The sequence below is a fragment of the Haliotis cracherodii genome, unplaced genomic scaffold (genome assembly GCF_022045235.1).
Source record: "Haliotis cracherodii isolate W230 unplaced genomic scaffold, xgHalCrac1.p SCAF_12, whole genome shotgun sequence".
NCBI classification, from domain to species: Eukaryota; Metazoa; Mollusca; class Gastropoda; order Lepetellida; family Haliotidae; genus Haliotis; species Haliotis cracherodii.
In genome coordinates, this window is record NW_027266267.1 from 1158592 (window position 1) to 1178727 (window position 20136).

Here is a 20136-nt window from a genome sequence, read left to right on the forward strand (position 1 = left end):
AGACAGTACCCGAGATTATATGACTCTTCATGATGCCATAAAAACAAACACTTGTGATAAATCTGAGGACTTTGTGAATTTTATATTTTGGAATATTTCCAGTATTTCACAAATATTAACAGAAACTGACTTCTTGAACTACATGAATTCGTTCGATGTAGTTGGAATAACTGAAACTTGGACTAACAGTTTTGACATACAATATGCTTTCACAGATCATAAAGTTATTACTTAGAATGCGGATAAAATATCAGAGTGGAAGACATTCGGGTGGGATATTAGTATTGATAAAAAGACAGTTCTCCAAATATGTAAAATGGTACAATATAACAGAAAACTCTGCTTTTGTATTATTTGACAAAACACTTTCTGATTCTGATTTATTATATTCATGTTTGTATGTCCATCCAGAAGGATCAACCTGGTATAACAAACTTATAGACTTATAGACATCCTATCTCATCTCCCGAATGTGCATATTTTGTGTGGTGGAGATTTTAATGCTCTTACAGGCAGCAAACCCGATTTTGTTGAGGACGACATAATTGACCGCACTGAAAGTAAAAAATCACTCCTTTTGTGATTATTTTAACGTCAAGCGATTCTCAGCTGACAAAACTGTGAATAATTTCGGTAAATGTCTTTTAGATCTATGTTCAGTGTTTCATGTTCATATTATGAAAGTACGATGTGGCACAGATTCCCAAGTGGGAGATAATACGTTTATATGTGCAAATGACGCAAGTGTAATTGATTATGTTATTGCCTCATCATCGCTTTTCGAGTACAATAGTGATTTTACGATACGGTCACGTACTGAATCGGCACATCTTCCGCTCACACTGAAATTACGCTCGCCTCACGCGGGCCGACAATTATCCGATGAAAGTAAATGTGATAGGTCGTTTAAGTTTGTATGGGATTACGACAAACAGGAGCTCTTTAGACAAAACCTTTTAACAGATAGTGTCCAAAAATTACTCAATAAATCTGTCGAAATAGCGTTACCAATATTGATGGCAGCGTAGAATATATCGTAGAAGCTATATGTTTGGCTGGTGCCGATATAAAACGACAAGCCCGTAATGTAAAATCAGATGTTGTTGTTAATAAATGGTTTGGCGCTAACTGTGAAAGACTGAAAAAGGTCAGATGCAAACTTCGAAATAGGTTTAGAAAACAGAAAGACACAAATTCGCTAGATGAGCACAATTACATTAGAAATAAGTATAATGCTGTGATTAGACAAAAGGGAGTTACAATTTATAAACATAAACAACAGTGTTTGGAAAAAAGCATATTTTATTCTAAAAGATTCTGGTCTATCCTCAAAAGTGTAAATAAAAGGCATGCCTCTAGAAATAATATTACCACCAATGATTGGTACCAACACTTTACAAATCTATTTTCATCCCCCACCATTGAAGACCAGTCTGACGCAGAGCCTACAGTACCAGATAGATCCGCTCGATATGATACAAACGAAAATGTTACCGAGGATATTCTTGATTATCCAATAACGAGAGATGAGATTTTAGACAGCATATATCATCTTAAAGTATCAAGGCAGCTGGTATAGATGATACTATTCCTGAATTCTTTAAACATTATTCAGATTTACTTCTTCCATACTTAGAATTAATTTTTAATTTGATATTAGAAAATGGACATTTTCCAAAATCATGGTCAATTGGTATTATTGTCCCAATCCATTAACAAGGTGATATAAATAACGTAAATAATTACAGAGGTATTACTCTTTTAAGCATATTCAGTAAGATATTTACAAGAGACTAGTGTTCTGGGGTAATGCTATGGATAAAGAAAGTGAAGCCCAAGCTGGATTTAGAGAAGGATATACAACTATTGATAATATGTTTATACTACAAACAAACGTACAAAAGTATCTAAGTACAAAAGGTGGAAAGTTCTATGCTCTAATCGTTGACTTTGCAAAGGCATTTGACTCTGTACAACGACATAAGTTATAGTCACTTCTGTATTTCCATGGTCTTAGTTGTAAAATGAGCAAACTTCTATGTAATATTTATGAAAATGTAAAAGTATGTCTCAGAAATAACCGAGAAATGACGGAAATGTTTGACAGTGAACTTGTAGTGAGACAAGGCTGCATACTTGTTCTCATTTTTTATAAATGAATTAGCAACACATATTCAAGATAACTGTACAAATGGAATTCAATTACACTCGTGCCTCGTTTATACGGACACTTGCGTCATTTCACAATTCGTCCGTATAAACGAATTTCCGTATAACTGAAACCAGCTTCTTACTGGAAGAGTTACTTCCCTTCATGATACACTATGTCTGGATTTGAATCGAGTGAGCCACCCTGGTATGAAAAGTCAGAAATGTCCATTTTGCCACCAAAGTCGCGAGCTTTCTCTACCAGCATTTTATCATTAACAGGCACATTACGACTTACTTCTGTTTGTCTTTTAAAATGTCACCAATTGTCGATTTTCCTATGGTATGTCCAAATTCAGTGCCATAATGCTTACCGATGGTTTCTAAACTTGCTGACGGGTGTTTTTTCCTTAAACAGACAAATTTCCCTTTTTTCGCGTGCTGTAACTGCGTGTCGCTTATGTTTCGCTTGTTGACAGGCCATACTTACACATCTTTGACCTCTGACCTTACTTACTTACTTACTTTGGAGATTTAACGTGCGCTTTCCGACTGATGCGTATTTCGCACACGGGCCCGGCCAGGCCATTTAATGGGTTTCCGAAAGGGGCGAAAGTGGTCTGTGCAGCCCAAGAGGGGGCTTTAGGGGTTTGCTTATATAGAATTTGGGAATTTTGAGATTTGGAATAGATGCCGATGGGGTCGGGGAGGAGAACTAAGGGAGCTGGATATGGTGGATGTTTGTTTGTTTATGTAATTTTGATTTGGTGGATTATAGTGTTTTTAGATGCGTTTTATTAGTTCCGTTTTGATTAAGAATACGCCTAAGGCCTTGAAGTTTTCTAGTTTATTTTGTGGGTGTAGTATTGCTTCTAGAGTGAGAGCCTTGTTTAGATTGAGGGTGGTTTGTAATGCGGTTCGATGTGTGAGGTAGTGTGTGCAGTGGATGAGTGCGTGTTCTGGGGTTTCTAGTTGTTTGCAGTGTGGGCAGTTACCTGTAGTATGTTTTTTTATTTTTTTTAGGTGGTTATTTAGGTTGGTGTGTCCTGTTTGGAGTTTAGTGATTACTCTGTCGTTTTTTTTTGATGGATGGAGAATTTTTGGTTTGGTTAGTGGTTTGCTGAGTACTTTTTTGGTTTGGCTATTTGAGTTTAGATAAAGGTTACGCTTTTAATTTCTGATTTTGAGATGGGTAAGTTTAAGCTTATTTCTGGGATTTTGAGGGATAGTTTAGCTGCTTTATCAGCGTTTTCATTACCGTATATTCCTACGTGGGCGGGTATCCAAAAGAAGGTTATTTGTTGGCCTGCCTTAGTTAGGTCGTTGGAGCTTTTAAGTATTTGATTTATTAATTTAGGTCGGTTTTTAGTATTTTTGTTTTGGAGGGCTTGCAGTCCACTTAGGGAGTCGGTAAGTATTAGGATTTTTTTGTGTTTTTTGGATTCTTGATTATGGAGGGCTGAGGCCATGCCCATTAGTTCTGCCGTGAATATTGATTGGTTGTTTGGGAGTCGGAAGGATTGTGTTGTTTTAGTTGGCTGTGTGGTATGGACTCCGAAACCTGTGTGTTTGGAGGTCGGATCTGAGGATCCGTCCGTGTAAATGTGACACCAATTTGACCAATTTTCGTGTATGTATGCTAGTGTGGTGGTTTTAGCTATGTTTGGGTCGGATTGTTTATTTATTTGGCTAGCTATTGTTGTGTCTATTTTGGGTATTTTAAGTTTAGGGGTGAAGATATTTGATTGCTTGCAGTTTTGTTTAAGATTTTTAATTTGGTGTTCATTGAGGTAGTTTGTTATTCTTTGGGATATTGGGGTAAGTAAGGGGTGTTTACGAGCTAGAGCTTGGTTTTTGGGGCTGATATTTTGGTTTATTAAGTTTTGGATGAGAGGGTTTGATTGGGACGCGGCCCTGAAATTTAAGCTCAGCGGTTCCCTGCGTAGACTTAGTGGCATTTCTCCTGTTAAGGCCTGAAGTGAAGTGTAGGAGGTGCCATGTTGGGTGCGTGTAATTAGTTTGAGGGCCTGATATTGTATTGAGTCAAGTTTTTTAGATAGAGAGTTGTTTAGGGTGTTGTATATGGCACAGCCGTAGTCTAGTTTTGATCTAATTAGTGATATGTAGAGAGAGAGGAGGGTATCTTTAGAGGCTCCCCAGTTAGAGCCAGTTAGGCATCTTAGGATGTTTAGATCTTTACTGCATTTAGTTGTTAGGTTTTGGATGTGAGCATCCCAGGTGAGATGTTCATCGAAAATAAGTCCTAAGAATTTGGTTTGTTTTTGAAATTCGATTGTTTGGTTGTTTAGCTGGAGGATTGGGGAGGCGGGTTTCATGTTTTTTATGTTTGAATACTATTCCTGTTGTTTTTTCTGAGTTAAAGGAGAAGCTCCATTTGTCAGCCCAGTGTTGTATTTTATTAAGAGATTTTTGGAGTAGATTTTGGGCCATTTTAATGCTTTTAGTGCGGATCCAGAGGGCTCGTAGATCGTTTATCATTATATTGAAGAGGGTGGGGCTGAGGATACTGTCCTGGGGAGTGCCATTTTTTAGGGGACATTGGTCCGATAGTGTTTTGTCTATACCAACGGTTATTTTACGATTGTTTAGGAAGTCCTGGATGTAGTTTATTATCTGACCTTTGAGTCCTATTTTTTGAAGTTTTTGTATTAGCCCATCGTGCTATACCATGTCGAAAGCTTTAGAGAAGTCTAAGAAGATGCCTGTGGTATATTGTTTATTTAGTTGTCCTGTCTTAATATCTTGCTCTAGTCGGGCGAGGTTATCTAGGGTTGAGCGGCCAGGAGTGAAACCGCTTTGATCTGGGTTTATGATGTTTTTGGGGTTAGGTAATGTTGTAATCTATTTTTAGCCATTGATTCCATTACTTTACATAAGTTTGAAGTTAGGGATATTGGTCTATATGAGTTAGCTTGATTAGCTGGTTTATTAGGTTTAGGGATTGGTATGACTTGGGCCTGTTTCCAGGGAGTAGGAACCTGTCCGTTTAGGTAGATGATATTGTATAGTTTGAGTAGTGCCTGGAGTAGTTTTAGGGGGAGTTTTTTAATTATTTGGTAAGAAGTTAGGTCTAATCCTGGGGCTGTGCCCTTTTTCCTGTTTTGGATTACGTAGAGGAGCTCCTCCATTGTGTAGGGTTGGCTTATTTCCAGATTGTTATTGTTTGGTTCTTTTGTGGGTTTGTTTTCTGTTTTAAGTTTTGGAATTTTTGGCTGAAGTTGGAGTTACTGCTACCGAAAAGTGGTTTGCGAGATTTTTTGCTTTTTGGGGGGGTTGGTTGAGTTGTTAATGTTAGGGTTTTTCTTATGTCGTTTTAAACCTCTTATGGCGTGGATTTTGCGCCAGACCGTTTTGGCATCTGTACGGTTATTTATACCTTTGCAGAATTTTTTCCAGTCTCTACTTTTGGCTATTTTGACTAGTTTTTGAACCTGGTGATTTAGTTCGTGGGCTAACTTTAGATGTTTGTAGTCGCGTTTTGCTTTATTGAAGGCTGATTTACGTTTTCGTCCAGTCTGTTCTATTTCCTCATTCCACCCTGGTACTGTCGGTTTGTCTGTCTTAGATGTTTTGAAGGGGATGGAGGTTTTGGCTGCGTTTATTATATAGTCTGTTAGGTTTTTACAATAGGTTTCTGGATCATTATTTTCTATTTCGTTTAAGTTAGCTTCGTTGCAGATATCTTGGAATTGGTCCCAGTTACCTTTATTGTAATGGAATTTTGGTTCTTGGTTTTCTGTTTGGATTGGTACATTTGTATTTCCTATAGTTATGTTTATGGTGAAGTGGTCACTACCTAGCGGGACGTCGTGCACTTCCCATTGAGTACTTTGAGCTAGATCTGCGGTGCATATGGTTAAGTCGATAGCCGACATTTTTTGGTTTATCTTATCGTACCTTGTGGGTTGGTTGCTATTTAGGAGTACTAGATCGTTTGTTTCTATCCATTTGGAGATTAATTTGCCATGATTATCTATTTTATCATTTATGCTCCATGTAGGATGGTGAGCGTTAAAGTCTCCTAGGAATATAGTAGATTTATCGCTTATTCGGAGTAGTTTGTTTAGATCCTCAGGTTGGACTTTTTGTTCCGCCCAGTGGTAGATATTTATTATGTTTATGTTTCGGTTATTTAATGTGATTTTAATGCCGTTGGTTTCTAGGTTTGGCTTGTCTATTTTTATTTCTTCGTAATTTATATCTTCCCTGATAAATATGATTAGTCCTCCTGCGGCTCTTCTTGTTTTGGGTTTTGCTCTGTCAATTCTAACTGAGTTGTAGTTAGGTAGTGTAAATTTGGATTTTTTTGAGAATTTGGTTTCGTGGATACAAGCAATGTGAGGGCCTTTATTTAGTTTAAATTTAGTTTTTAGTTCATGGCCGTGGGAGGTGAGTCCGTTGGCGTTCCACTGAAAAATATTTAGTCCTTCCATTATTGGGTTCGGGTGATTGGTGATTTAGTTTTTAGTTTTTAGTTTATTCGGTGACTTCTTTTAGACGGAGGTTAAAGAGGAAGAAGGGTAGATTGGTTAAGCTTAGATTGAAAGCTACTTTGTGGAATGATTTCATGCTAACTTTTGTGGAGTTTTGACTATGCCTGTATGCTAGGAGTAAGGTGAGGTTATTTAGGTTTTGGGTTTTGTCTGGTTGGGAAGTTTGGTTTGTTTTAGTTGGAGTAGTTTCTATTGTTTCCTCAGTAGTGGAGAAATCTCCACAGATGCCATATTTATCGAAGGGGATTACATGTACAATAAACAAGCTCGTCTCAAACGTAACTCAGTGTCACTTGGTTAATTGACTTTTCACGAATCAAAGGATTACCACCAGCGGAAGGATTACCACCAGCGGAAGTGTATTGTCCGGGTAAGTGAGACAATTTTGTGAGCATTTCAGTGTTTTGTGTATGAAAATGACCGTCCGGTTCCGGAAACTGAAATTCCGTATATACGGGTAAATTTATATAGTAATTATTTCGTTTTGAATGAAAATTGTCCGGGAACCGAGATTTCCGGATATCTGAAGTCCGTATACGCGGGGCACGAATTTTTTTCTAATGTGATGGTACTCTTTGATAAAAATGGAAAACGAAATTGGGTAACAGACGTAAAAAATTGCTGTTTTCTGTTGGTTATGGCTATGTTTGGTGTGAACAAAGTATACAATGTCATTCATATTTCATTAGATCCTTAACACAAAGACTTAAAGATATATATTTACAAAATTGGTCTCAATCTGTATCTGAATCAAACAAATGTATTTATTACAAAATGGTAAAAAATGATTTATATCCCGAACAGTATTTATCCTGTTTAAATGTAAAAAACTTCCGAGTTTCCCTAGCAAGATTTCGATGTTGCTCACACGATTTATTTATTGAAACTGGACGTTACACGGGTATTAAAAGAGAAGAACGCCTTTGTCACTTGTGCGCCCTAAATGACATTGAAGATGAATACCACTTCCTTCTTATATGCCCATTTTATGCAACATTAAGGGCTAAGTATATACCTGAATATTACCATATTACCCAATTTCTTTAAATTCACATCGCTGTTAAACAACTCAAAGTATCTACTTTTAGAAAATGTATCTATCTACAATTACCATGCAATGAGACACAGAAAAAATATTATGTTATAGACTCTACTACTCTGAATGTACAACTCATAAATGTGCTATAGTCCTGTGGCCTCCATCAGTACGGAAATAAGGAAATTGTTGTTGTTGAAATATATCAATGCCTCCAGTTAACCTTGATGCATGATGGTGTAGTCTGTTCGGTTGCAGGACATCATATGACAGGATCAGACAGTATATTATCAGACTATGTGGCTAGTGTTGTGTCTCCATATTCCAACGGTGTAGAGGGTTGCACATGCTTTCATTCAGTGGCTTGTCTTGTCTAGATTTGATTATACAGAGGTTGCTGTGTTGTAGCAGTAACACATAGTGTGACATTAAATAACACCCACTTTCATATTTATTTGCGTCACCTCATTGGGTTAGTTTTATTTAAATATGATACACTTTAACGAGTTGTTTCAGACACATACAAATGTAAATGTATACAAGAAAAATAGTTATTGTTGTTATATGCCAGTGTATTGTATTATTGAACAATGATTGTAACTGTGCTGCATTGTTTCTGTTGCGATTCGGTTAACGCTCATTGCATTATATTTGGACAGTGGTCAGTCGTCAGGAACATAGTACTATTTTATGTAAGCAGTGTTCAGGAAGTTACTATATTTTGATGCTACAGTGGTGTGGTAACTGCTGGAAACAGCGAAATTCGTCCAGCATGGTATAGAGCTTTACAGCATCTCTCGCACATGTCATGACACATTTTCATCTGATAATACATCAAGACCAGCTTCCATGTGACGATCACCCTGTATTCCCTGCTTAGGTCCATCTCGGAAGCTTGAACACTCTTGTCCTTGGGTGAATCTATGATTATCACCGTATTTTTTTGGCATTTGATACTGACCACTGCATATTATATACTGTCATTGAATAGGCACTACCACCCTATTGTGTACTGCCATTGCAAATGGTGTTCCGTAATTTGCGCGTATTTGATGCATTGATGTGTAAACCTGGTTAATTTTGTAATACAGTTGTTTAGTATTCACCATTTGTTGGTTGTTTGTTGGTTTCACAATAAGTTCATTTACGTACAGATTTCTGCGTTTGCGAAACCATCGGCAATGGAACCACTGACAATAAAAATAAAATAAAGACTCAAATCAGTTCAACATAGGACAGGTTCATCTGCTGGGTTTGCTATTTTATACATGTAAACTTAACCAACAGATTGCGCACACAACGCCAAAAGCGGCAGAAGTTATCTATGTTACTTGAGACAATGTTGGTTGAACATATCTCTAACCAATCTTCATTTTCAGTGACAATGTTCCTGTAAGTCAATATCCAATAACACTTAAAAGTAAATGGAAACAAAATGAGCAAACCACATCTTGGGTAACAATGATATTTAATCATATCTCCTTTGCGTAATGACAATTTATGTCATGAGAAGTTATGGAAAAATAAAGGTAGTTACAGGTGGTGTTGACGACCTCCGACGTGTCTGCTAGGTAGAGCCCCTCTCCAGCCCAACTGCAGGTTCCTGGACAACTCGACCCTGACGTCTTTGTAAGATGGATCATCGGCTCGGTTCCAATTCTCCTCTGGATCTTTCGTATGATCATAGAGTTCAACTCCCTGTAGTTGATCCCACATGGGTTTATAAATAGGCCTGCCTTTGAAGTTGATCCACTCTGTGTATCTATACATCTCTGTCCTCATGCTGTAACCCATGACAATGTCCCCCTCAAGTCCGTTGCCTCCTCTGGGGTATTGGGAGAATGCTGCAGTTTTCCACGCTTCCAGTGTTGGGTTCATCATAAGTGGCACCATACTTGTACCCTCTGTGCACAGACTGACATTCTGGGAGTCTGGTGGACACTGCTCAAGTTTGGGAAGTCCTGCAGCCTCCACGAGGGTAGGGTAGAGATCAACAAATTCTGTTAGTTTCTCAGTGACAATACCATGATCGGTAACACCGGGAACACGAATCATCATCGGGGCATGTGTTGCATCCTCAAAGTTTGTCTCTTTCGCCCATTCAGCATGTTCCCCCAATTGCCATCCATGATCCCCCCAGAAGGCTATTATTGTATTATTGGTCAAGCCCAGGTTATCCAGCTCGTCAATGACCCTACCAAGCTCGTAATCTACGTAGCTCACACAGCTGTAATAAGCTTGTCGCATTTCAAGAGTAAGTGTTGTTGGAAATGTATAGTTAATGTTCCCAACATTTGTCAAGTGATAGGTTTGCATATCTTTGTAGAGTGCCAGGTTACTGAAATTATGCCATGCAATAGCAGGCATTCCTACAGGAGCATAGTAATTTGGGGGTAGCTTCAGACTTTCCAGAGGATAGTAGTCCTTAAAGCGTGCGGGGAAGTTCCAGGTAATATGGGGTTTACGGAAACCCACAGCCAGAAAGAAAGGATGCTCACCTGACCTAGCTTCTGGGGCCACCTCCTTTAGTGCCTGAATGGCAGACTCTGCCAAAATCTGATCCTGTAGTGGCTGGGCCTTAGCTCTCTCCTCGGAGACCGCTTCAATAAGAAGATTGTTAGTTATGTACGCATCAGTAGCATGGGTGTAGGGGTCAGTCCATGAAACAGGATCGTCACCTCCGGAGGATGCGCCTGGGTGAAATATTTTCCCCATTCCTATGGTTCTGTACCCATTTTGTTTGAAATACTGGGGCAGTGTAGTGAAATTACCTCCATACTGACGAAAGTAAGGTCCGATTAGCCAGATGTGGCTTGTGTCAGGGCGTCTGCTGGTCAGGAGGGCTGTCCTGCTTGGACTGCATAAAGCCACTGAGACGTAGGCTCGCTTTAGAAGGAGGGATCTAGCAGCAAGCGCATCAATATTTGGTGTGTGCATCTTTGGATGAACTGGAGATGGCGCATCTGGTCCGTCATAGGCACCGAGATTAGGTCTCAAATCATCTGAAACTAAAAATAAAATATTCTTCTTTGCATGGACTATTCCTAGGATTAACAAGTGTAAGACCAATATTTTCATCATACTTCTCAAACAGCTGCTCATTTCTCACACTTGGGCACGAGCTGCAATCTTCACCGAGGACTCACTTCGCTGTTCGGTATATATATGCTACTTTCCGTCTAAATAGAACAGGGTGTGTTCGTCTATCATTCTGAAGCAAAGCATTGCATGCCTACTTTTATCAGTTGAGTGGAATTTAGAGTGGCCACCTGCAGTTTCCAAATATTTAAAATTGTTGTATTATATTTTCTCCATTAACACCCTTGCCCTGTTGACATTGTTGGAGGTCTTTTACTGGCAGATAAGTCCACCGAGTTTGCAGCATGGAGCGAAATATTTACAGTATCTGATGTTGGGGAGCTGACTAAATAGGATGAGGTGCTCACGCGCGGTGACATGGCTGATTGACTGCCATTATGCTCCGATGCCGTGGATTACTGATTACGCCCAGTGATATATATTGTTTATCCCTCCATTGGAAAGTAGGAACGAGGTAGTCATGGGAGAATGTATAAAGGTTGGATGGAAATTAATAATGGAAATAGCTATGTGAGTGAGTGAGTGTGTTAAAATTTAAAGTCACATCGGCAATATTTCAGCCATATAGTGACAAAATCAAGTTATAAGGTAATAACATACATATAGACATTAAAATCTGTCGACAAAGGACAGTAAAAGCACTAGACTATTTCAGATGTAGATTTAAAACTAGCATATCATCATAAAATTTGAACAATTCATAACAGTATACAATAAAAATGGGCTACAGATCACTAATAACCAAAGGTAGGTCACCATACAAGGGACCATGGGGACTTACGGTACATCTGCCTCCTGCATGGTACCAAAGCAGGATTTACACCATCCCTCTGGCCACTGGTGATTGTTAGTAAGTTTTTAGCGAAATCATTTAAAAACAATAAGAATTCTACGATTAAAAACATGGAAATGAAACATACTTTGAATGAACTGGGACTTACATACTCTTGCAAGGGGACAATTATTTTACGTTACTTCAACCCCCTTTGAAGGTAAAGCCATAAACAATCACAGTTATCGAATCATTCTACCAAATTAAAATCACTTACTATTTACAATATATATAATCAAAATTTATCTAATAATTCAATTTCATTAAAAAATCCAAGAATTAGATGAGAGCTTACATTAAAGATCCTTTATGGATGAAACCTGGAAATAATTATCCCTTGTGATGGAAAAATCTATACAGTCAAGCAGGACATGCTTGACTGTGATTCTTTCATCACAAGGGATACAGAATGGAGGATATTCACTTTGCAATAAATACCCATGTGTATAACGCTAATGGCCAATACGACATCGTCACATATTGACCTCTTCAAATCTGGACTGACAACCCAAGTAAGTGTAACCGATAGTTGGTTTTATTGCATGTAATTTATTAGAACCTACTTGGGTGTCCCACTTCTTTTGCATTAGATCTTTGACATAGTACCTAATGACAGTCTTGTAGTCACTGTATGGTAGAAGAAGTGGTGTCACAGATTTGTTGAGAGCTGCCTTTGCTGCATCATCAGCCATAGTGTTACCCGTGTTTCCAGCATGACTGGCAACCAGCAAAAGACGATGATGTCGTATTGGCCAACATGTCGGGTGTGTGCAATGCATTAGCTCCTGTGAACTAAGTTCACTGGGCCTTTTTGTAAATGGCCTAATTGCAGCACTAAAAAAAACTTATTATTGGTGTTATTTTTCCATCTGCAGTTTATGATAGAATTTGTTACTGAATTTGTAATGAGTAAGGATAAGACATATGGACGAACAACTTCTTTATTACAATTAGGAGCGATGGTTTCGGTGTATGTTCTAACATCATTATCAAGCAAGTGAAGTACAGAGTATGGTTGACAAGAATATATATTGTTTATACAGTTGAGTAGGTTTAAGATCAGTTTCACTGTTGTATTTGTAATAAGTTGTGTTTCTGTATGAAGTTAGTTCTGTAACAACTGTGTCCATGACAATTTTGGAGGTACATACACTCAAGCAATACAAAACTTACCAACAAGAAAGGAAATGTATTCAACACTGTGAGATGACATTATGTGCCAAGTTTGGTGAAGAAATATGGTACGTTTTTCAAGATCTGCTCCGGAAACGAGGACTATCGCCATTTTCAGTCTAAGTCAAAGTCGTTGCCATGGAAACAAAAAATAACTTTTAAAAAAATTCCCAAACTATCAAAAGGCACCAGTTCACCACTAGACCTATTTATGTGCCAAGTATGGTGAAGAAATATAGTACGTTTTTCAAGATCTGCTCCGGAAACGAGGACTATCGTCATTTTCAGTCTAAGTCAAAGTCGTTGCCATGGAAACAAAAAATAACTTTTTAAAAAATTCCCAAACTATCAAAAGGCACCAGTTCACCACTAGAACAGTGCAAAATTTGGTGAAGAAATAGAGTACGGTTTTCAAGATCTGCCCCGGAAACGAGGACTACTGCCATTTTCAGTCTAAATCAAAGTCGTTGCCATGGAAACTCGAAAGATAATTTTTTTTAAATTCCAAACTATCAAAAGGCACCAGTTCACCACTAGATTTATCTATATACCAAGTTTGGTGAAGGAATGTGGTACAGTTTGCAAGATCTGCTCCGGAAACGAAATGTGACGGACGGACGGAGGACGGACGGACGGACGGAGGACAGCCGGACGGAAGAACGGAAGGACGGACGGACGGCACTCATTCCTGTATCCCCCTTCCGCTTCGTGGCAGGGGATAATAAATGGATGACGTGAAGAGCTAGATTTGATTGCCTGTAGACAAGAAAGTTTTCAGTCTATACAAGTGCCAGCCAAATCACAACTTGAATCATTCTCAGAATGAAGTATGTCTTATTAAAGTAACTTCACTGGGCCTCATAGTGAGTGAAGTCATTGTGATACCTCGATCTATGGTCTGCGACATGGTGTACTGTTGGGGCCTGTCTATACTACATTGCATTTTATTTATGGCCACTGGCACTATGTACCAGTCCGGACTGATGGTACTAGACAACCGAGTGCCAGGTAGGCAACCAACAAGTGCCATCTTTCAACGGCTTTTGGAAGGATGAGGCCGTGGACCTAGCCACGACATTCCGTTTTCCAGCCAAGCGGTCTGTCCACTAAAGCTGTGATGATACACTAAGCTCAGTGAGCTGGCGTAATATGCCACATTTATGCCAAATATACCTGGTTTGAAAAGACACGTTTCTCATTTAGTTACGTTTAATGAGACCATACCTCAGTTATAGTTGTATATGTATATCAGTGCCTCCAGTTAACCTTGATGCATGATGGTGTAGTTTGTTCGGTTGCAGGACATCATATGGCAGGATCCGACAGTACTTGGGAATATATTATCAGACTCTGTGGCTAGTGTTGTGTCTCCATATTCCAACGGTGTAGAGTGTTGCACATGCTTTTATTCAGTGGCTTGTCTTGTCTAGATTTGATTATACAGAGGTTGCTGTGTTGTAGCAGTAACACATACTGTGACATTAAATAACACCCACTTTCATGTTTATTTGCATTTGATACTGACCACTGCATATTATATACTGTCATTGAATATTGTACTACCATCCTATTGTGTACTGCCATTGCAAATGGTGTTCCGTAATTTGCGAGTATTTGATGCATTGATGTGTAAACCTGGTTAATTTTGTAATACACTTGTTAAGTATTTACCATTTGTTGGTTGTTTGTTGGTTTCACACTAAGTTCATTTACGTACAGATTTCTGTGTTAATATATTGTTTCAATTTGGGAATTGACACGTAACAGTATTACTACTAGTGTTGTGAATTCAATTAGATCGAATCCTGTCTTGAAACCACAGAAAATGAAATCCAATGTGCTTTACCTAACATCCGGTGATAATAAGCTATGTCACCAGAAAATAAAATCAACACACTTTCCATATACATAAGAAATATCTGTGAAAAGTTGGATTCTGGCTATATCATGAGCAATTCTGGCCACTTATGAACCACTATCTAATAGTGATGATATCAGGTGTTTGCGAAACCATTCGCAATGGAACCACTGACAATAGAGATAAAATAAAGACTCAAATCAGTTCAACATAGGACAGGTTCATCTGCTGGGTTTGCTATTTTATAAATGTAAACTTAACCAACAGATTGCGCACACAACGCCATGAGTGGCAGAAGTTATCTATGTTACTTGAGACAATGTTGGTTGACCAGATCTCTAACCAATCTACATTTTCAGAGACAATGTTTCTGTTTTATGTAAATCAATATCCATTCACACTTAAAAGTAAGTGGAAACAAAATGAGCAAATCACATCTTTGGTTATAACGATATTTAATCATATCTTATTTGCATAATGACAATTTATGACATGAGAAGTTATGGACAGTAAATGTAGTTACAGGTGGAGTTGACGACCTCCGACGTGTCTGCTAGGTAGAGCCCCTCTCCAGCCCAACTGCAGGTTCCTGGACAACTCTACCCTGACGTCTTTGTAAGATGGATCATCGGCTAGGTTCCAATTCTCCTCTGGATCTTTCGTATGATCATAGAGTTCAACTCCCTGTAGTTGATCCCACATGGGTTTATAAATAGGCCTGCCTTTGAAGTTGATCCACTCTGTGTAGCGATACATCTCTGTCCTCATGCTGTAACCCATGACAATGTCCCCCTCAAGTCCGTTGCCTCCTCTGGGGTATTGGGAGAATGCTGCAGTTTTCCACGCTTCCAGTGTTGGGTTCATCATAAGTGGCACCATACTTGTACCCTCTGTGCACAGACTGACATTCTGGGAGTCTGGTGGACACTGCTCAAGTTTGGGAAGTCCTGCAGCCTCCACGAGGGTTGGGTAGAGATCAACAAATTCTGTTAGTTTCTCAGTGACAATACCATGATCGGTGACCCCGGGAACACGAATCATCATCGGGGCATGTGTTGCATCCTCAAAGTTCGTCTCCTTCGCCCATTCAGCATGTTCTCCCAATTGCCATCCATGATCCCCCCAGAAGGCTATTATTGTATTATTGGTCAAGCCCAGGTTATCCAGCTCGTCAATGACCCTACCAAGTTCGTAATCTACGTAGCTCACACAGCTGTAATAAGCCTGTCGCATTTCTAGAGTAAGCATTGTTGGAAATGTATAGTTAATGTTCCCAACATTTGTCAAGTGATAGGTTTGCATATCTTTGAAGTGTGCCAGGTTACTGAAATTATGCCATGCAATAGCAGGCATTCCTACTGGAGCATAGTAATTTGGTGGTAGCTTCAAACTTTCCAGAGGATAGTAGTCCTTAAAGCGTGCGGGAAAGTTCCAGGTAATATGGGGTTTACGGAAACCCACAGCCAGAAAGAAAGGACGCTCACCTGACCTAGCTTCTGGGGCCACCTCCTTTAGTGCCTGAATGGCAGACTCTGCCAAAATCTGATCCTGTAGTGGCTGGGCCTTAGCTCTCTCCTCGGAGACCGCTTCAATAAGAAGATTGTTAGTTATGTACGCATCAGTAGCATGGGTGTAGGGATCAGTCCATGAAACAGGATCGTCACCTCCGGAGGATGGACCTGGGTGAAATATTTTCCCCATTCCTATGGTTCTGTACCCATTTTGTTTGAAATACTGGGGCAGTGTAGTGAAATTACCTCCATACTGACGAAAGTAAGGTCCGATTAGCCAGATGTGGCTTGTGTCAGGGCGTCTGCTGGTCAGGAGGGCTGTCCTGCTTGAACTGCATAAAGCCACTGAGACGTAGGCTCGTTTAAGAAGGAGGGATCTAGCAGCAAGCGCATCAATATTTGGTGTGTGCATCTTTGGATGAACTGGAGATGGCGCATCTGGTCCGTCATAGCCACCGAGATTGGGTCTCAAATCATCCGAAACTAAAAATAAAATATTCTTCTTTGCATGGACTATTCCTAGGATTAACAAGTGTAAGACCAATATTTTCATCATACTTCTCAAACAGCTGCTCATTTCTCACACTTGGGCACGAGCTGCAATCTTCACCGAGGACTCACTTCGCTGTTCGGTATATATATGCTACTTTCCGTCAAATAGAACAGGGTGTGTTCGTCTATCATTCTGAAGCAAAGCTTTGCATGCCTACTTTTATCAGTTGAGTGGAATTTAGAGTGGCCACCTGCAGTTTCCAAATATTTAAAATTGTTGTATTATATTTTCTCCATGAACACCCTTGCCCTGTTGACATTGTTGGAGGTCTTTTACTGGCAGATAAGTCCACCGAGTTTGCAGCATGGAGCGAAATATTTACAGTTTCTGATGTTGGGGAGCTGACTAAATAGGATCAGGTGCTCACGCTCGGTGACGTGGCTGATTGACTGCCATTATGCTCCGATGCCGTGGATTACTGATTACGCCCAGTGATATATATTGTTTATCCCTCCATTGGAAAGTAAGAACGAGGGAGACATGGGAGAATGTATAAAGGTTGGATGGAAATTAATAATGGAAATAGTTATGTGAGTGAGTGAGTTAAAATTTAAAGTCACATCGGCAATATTTCAGCCATATAGTGACAAAATCAAGTTATAAGGTAATAATACATACATATAGACATTAAAATCTGTCGACAAAGGACAGTAAAAGCACTAGACTATTTCAGATGTAGATTTAAAACAAGCATATCATCATAAAATTTGAACAATTCATAACAGTACACAATAAAAATGGGCTATAGATCACCAATAACCAAAGGTAGGTCACTATACAAGGGACCACGGTACATCTGCTTCCTGCGTGGTACCAAAGCAGGATTTACACCATCCCTCTGGCCACTGGTGATTGTTAGAAAGTTTTTAACCAAATCATTTAAAAACAATAAGAATTCTACAATTAAAAACATGGAAATGAACCATACTTTGAATGAACTGGGACTTACATACTCTTACAGGGGGACAATTATTTTACGTTACTTCAACCCCCTTTGAAGGTAAAGCCATAAACAATCACAGTTATCGAATCATTCTACCAAATTAAAATCACTTACTTTTTACAATATATATAATCAAAATTTATCTAATAATTCAATTTCATTAAAAAATCCAAGAATTAGATGAGAGCTTACATTAAAGTTTCTTTATGGATGAAACCTGGAAATAATTATCCCTTGTGATGGAAAAATCTATACAGTCAAGCAGGACATGCTTGACTGTGATTCTTTCACAGTTCTTAACAAGTATAACCTACGAAACAACCTTTGTACATATATAAGCTGTGGTGTATTTCCTACAAAGAGAAACTGGAAGCAACTGGTAAATAAAACCATTCATGAATATGAAGAAAATATGTGGCGCAGAAAAGTTTCTGTCAATACAGGTCTTTCATGCTTCATGCTAATACACACAAAGCTTACTCACCATATATTATGGCAACTAGCATATCAGTACCCAGAACAGAGGTCAAGTTTAACATTTTGTGTTAGAGTTTCATCACGTGACAAAACTTCCAGGGACTGTTTATTGTGTAACAAGCATGCCTTTGATTATGATAATCACATCATATTACATTGTGAAGCTCTACTGCAGGAAAGAAATGAACTGTTTTCAACGTTTATTGATCTGCTTGATGTTGAAACCTATGTCCAGTTGGAATTACAAGATGAAGAAGATATGTTGTCATTTTTCTTTGGTGCTGATACTCACTTCTCACAATGTATTGATATAGTTACGTGGGAATCTGTTATATTGATATTTTCTGCATTTGTACTTACACTAAAGCCTTACCTTGATTATGTCATCTGATCTAACCTTTTGTACTGTGTGAATGGCATGACACTGGTGCTACTGTCTTTTATTGTATATATGTACAGGTAATATGAGTTTGTGTGAATACGTTTGATTAATTATATATAATCTTCGGATTAACTTCTGGAGGAAATAAAGAATCTCTCTCTCTCTCTCTCTCTCTCTCTCTCTCTCTCTCTCTCTATGGACGAACATCTTTTTTATTACAATTAGGAGCGATGGTTTCGGTGTATGTTCTAACATCATAATCAAGCAAGTGAAGTACAGAGTATGGTTGACAAGAATATATATTGTTTATACAGTTGAGTAGGTTTAAGATCAGTTTCACTGTTGTATTTGTAATAAGTTGTGTTTCTGTATGAAGTTAGTCAGTGAATGCAACAACTGTGTCCATGACACTTTTGGAGGTACATACACTCAAGCAATACAGAACTTACCAACAAGAAAGGAAATGTATTCAACACTGTGAGATGACGTTATGTGCCAAGTTTGGTAAAGAAATATAGTAGGGTTTTCAAGATCTGCTCCGGAAACGAGGACTATCGCCATTTTCAGTCTGTCAAAGTCGTTGCCATGGAAACAAAAAATAACTTTTTAAAAAATTCCCAAACTATCAAAAGGCACCAGTTCACCACTAGACCTATCTATGTGCCAAGTATGTTGAAGAAATATAGTACGTTTTTCAAGATCTGCTCCGGAAACGAGGACTACCGTCTTTTTCAGTCTAAATCAAAGTTGTTGCCATGGAAACTCGAATAATAACTTTTTTAAAAATCCCAAACTATCAAAAGGCACCAGTTCACCACCAGATCTATCTATGTGCCAAGTTTGATGAAGAAATAGAGTACGGTTTTCAAGATCTGCCCCGGAAACAAGGACTACTGCCATTTTCAGTCTAAATCAAAGTCGTTGCCATGGAAACTCGAAAGGGATTTTTTTTAAAAATCCCAAACTATCAAAAGGCACCAGTTCACCACTAGATTTATCTATATGCCAAGTTTGGTGAAGGAATATGGTACAGTTTGCAAGATCTGCTCCGGAAACGAAATGTTACGGACGGAGGGAGGACGGCCGGATTGCCGGACGGAAGAACGGAAAGACGCTTCGTGGCGGGGGATAATAAATGGATGACGTGAAGAGCTAGATTTGATTGCCTGTAGACAAGAAAGTTTTCAATCTATACAAGTGCCAGCCAAATCACAACTTGAATCATTCTCAGAATGAAGTATGTCTTATTAAAGTAACTTCACTGGGCCTCATAGTGAGTGAAGTCATTGTGATACCTCGATCTTTGTTCTGCGACATGGTGTACCGTTAAATTGGGGCCTGTCTATACTACATTGCATTTTATTTATGGCCACTGGCACTATGTACCAGTCCGGACTGATGGTACTAGACAACCGAGTGCCAGGTAGGCAACCAACAAAAGCCATCTTTCAACGTCTTTTGGAAGGATGAGGCCGTGGACCTAGCCATGACATTCCGTTTTCCAGCCAAGCGGTCTGTCCACTAAAGCTGTGATGATACACTAAGCTCAGTTTGCTGGCGTAATATGCCACATTTATGCCAAATATACCTGGTTTGAAAAGACACGTTTC

At 39.0% G+C, this 20136-nt stretch overlaps 1 protein-coding gene across 1 annotated transcript; it reads right to left on the reverse strand.

The window, feature by feature from the left end:
- Positions 1–9228: 9228 nt before the first annotated feature.
- LOC139457441 (iduronate 2-sulfatase-like) lies at positions 9229–16769 on the reverse strand. Its single transcript, XM_071238838.1, has 2 exons — positions 16145–16769; positions 9229–10706 (listed from the first exon to the last, which is right to left on the reverse strand). Exons 1-2 carry the CDS (start codon positions 16746–16748, stop codon positions 9232–9234), a joined length of 2079 nt encoding a protein of 692 aa, XP_071094939.1. The 5' UTR covers positions 16749–16769; the 3' UTR covers positions 9229–9231.
- Between the last annotated feature and the right edge of the window lie 3367 nt (positions 16770–20136).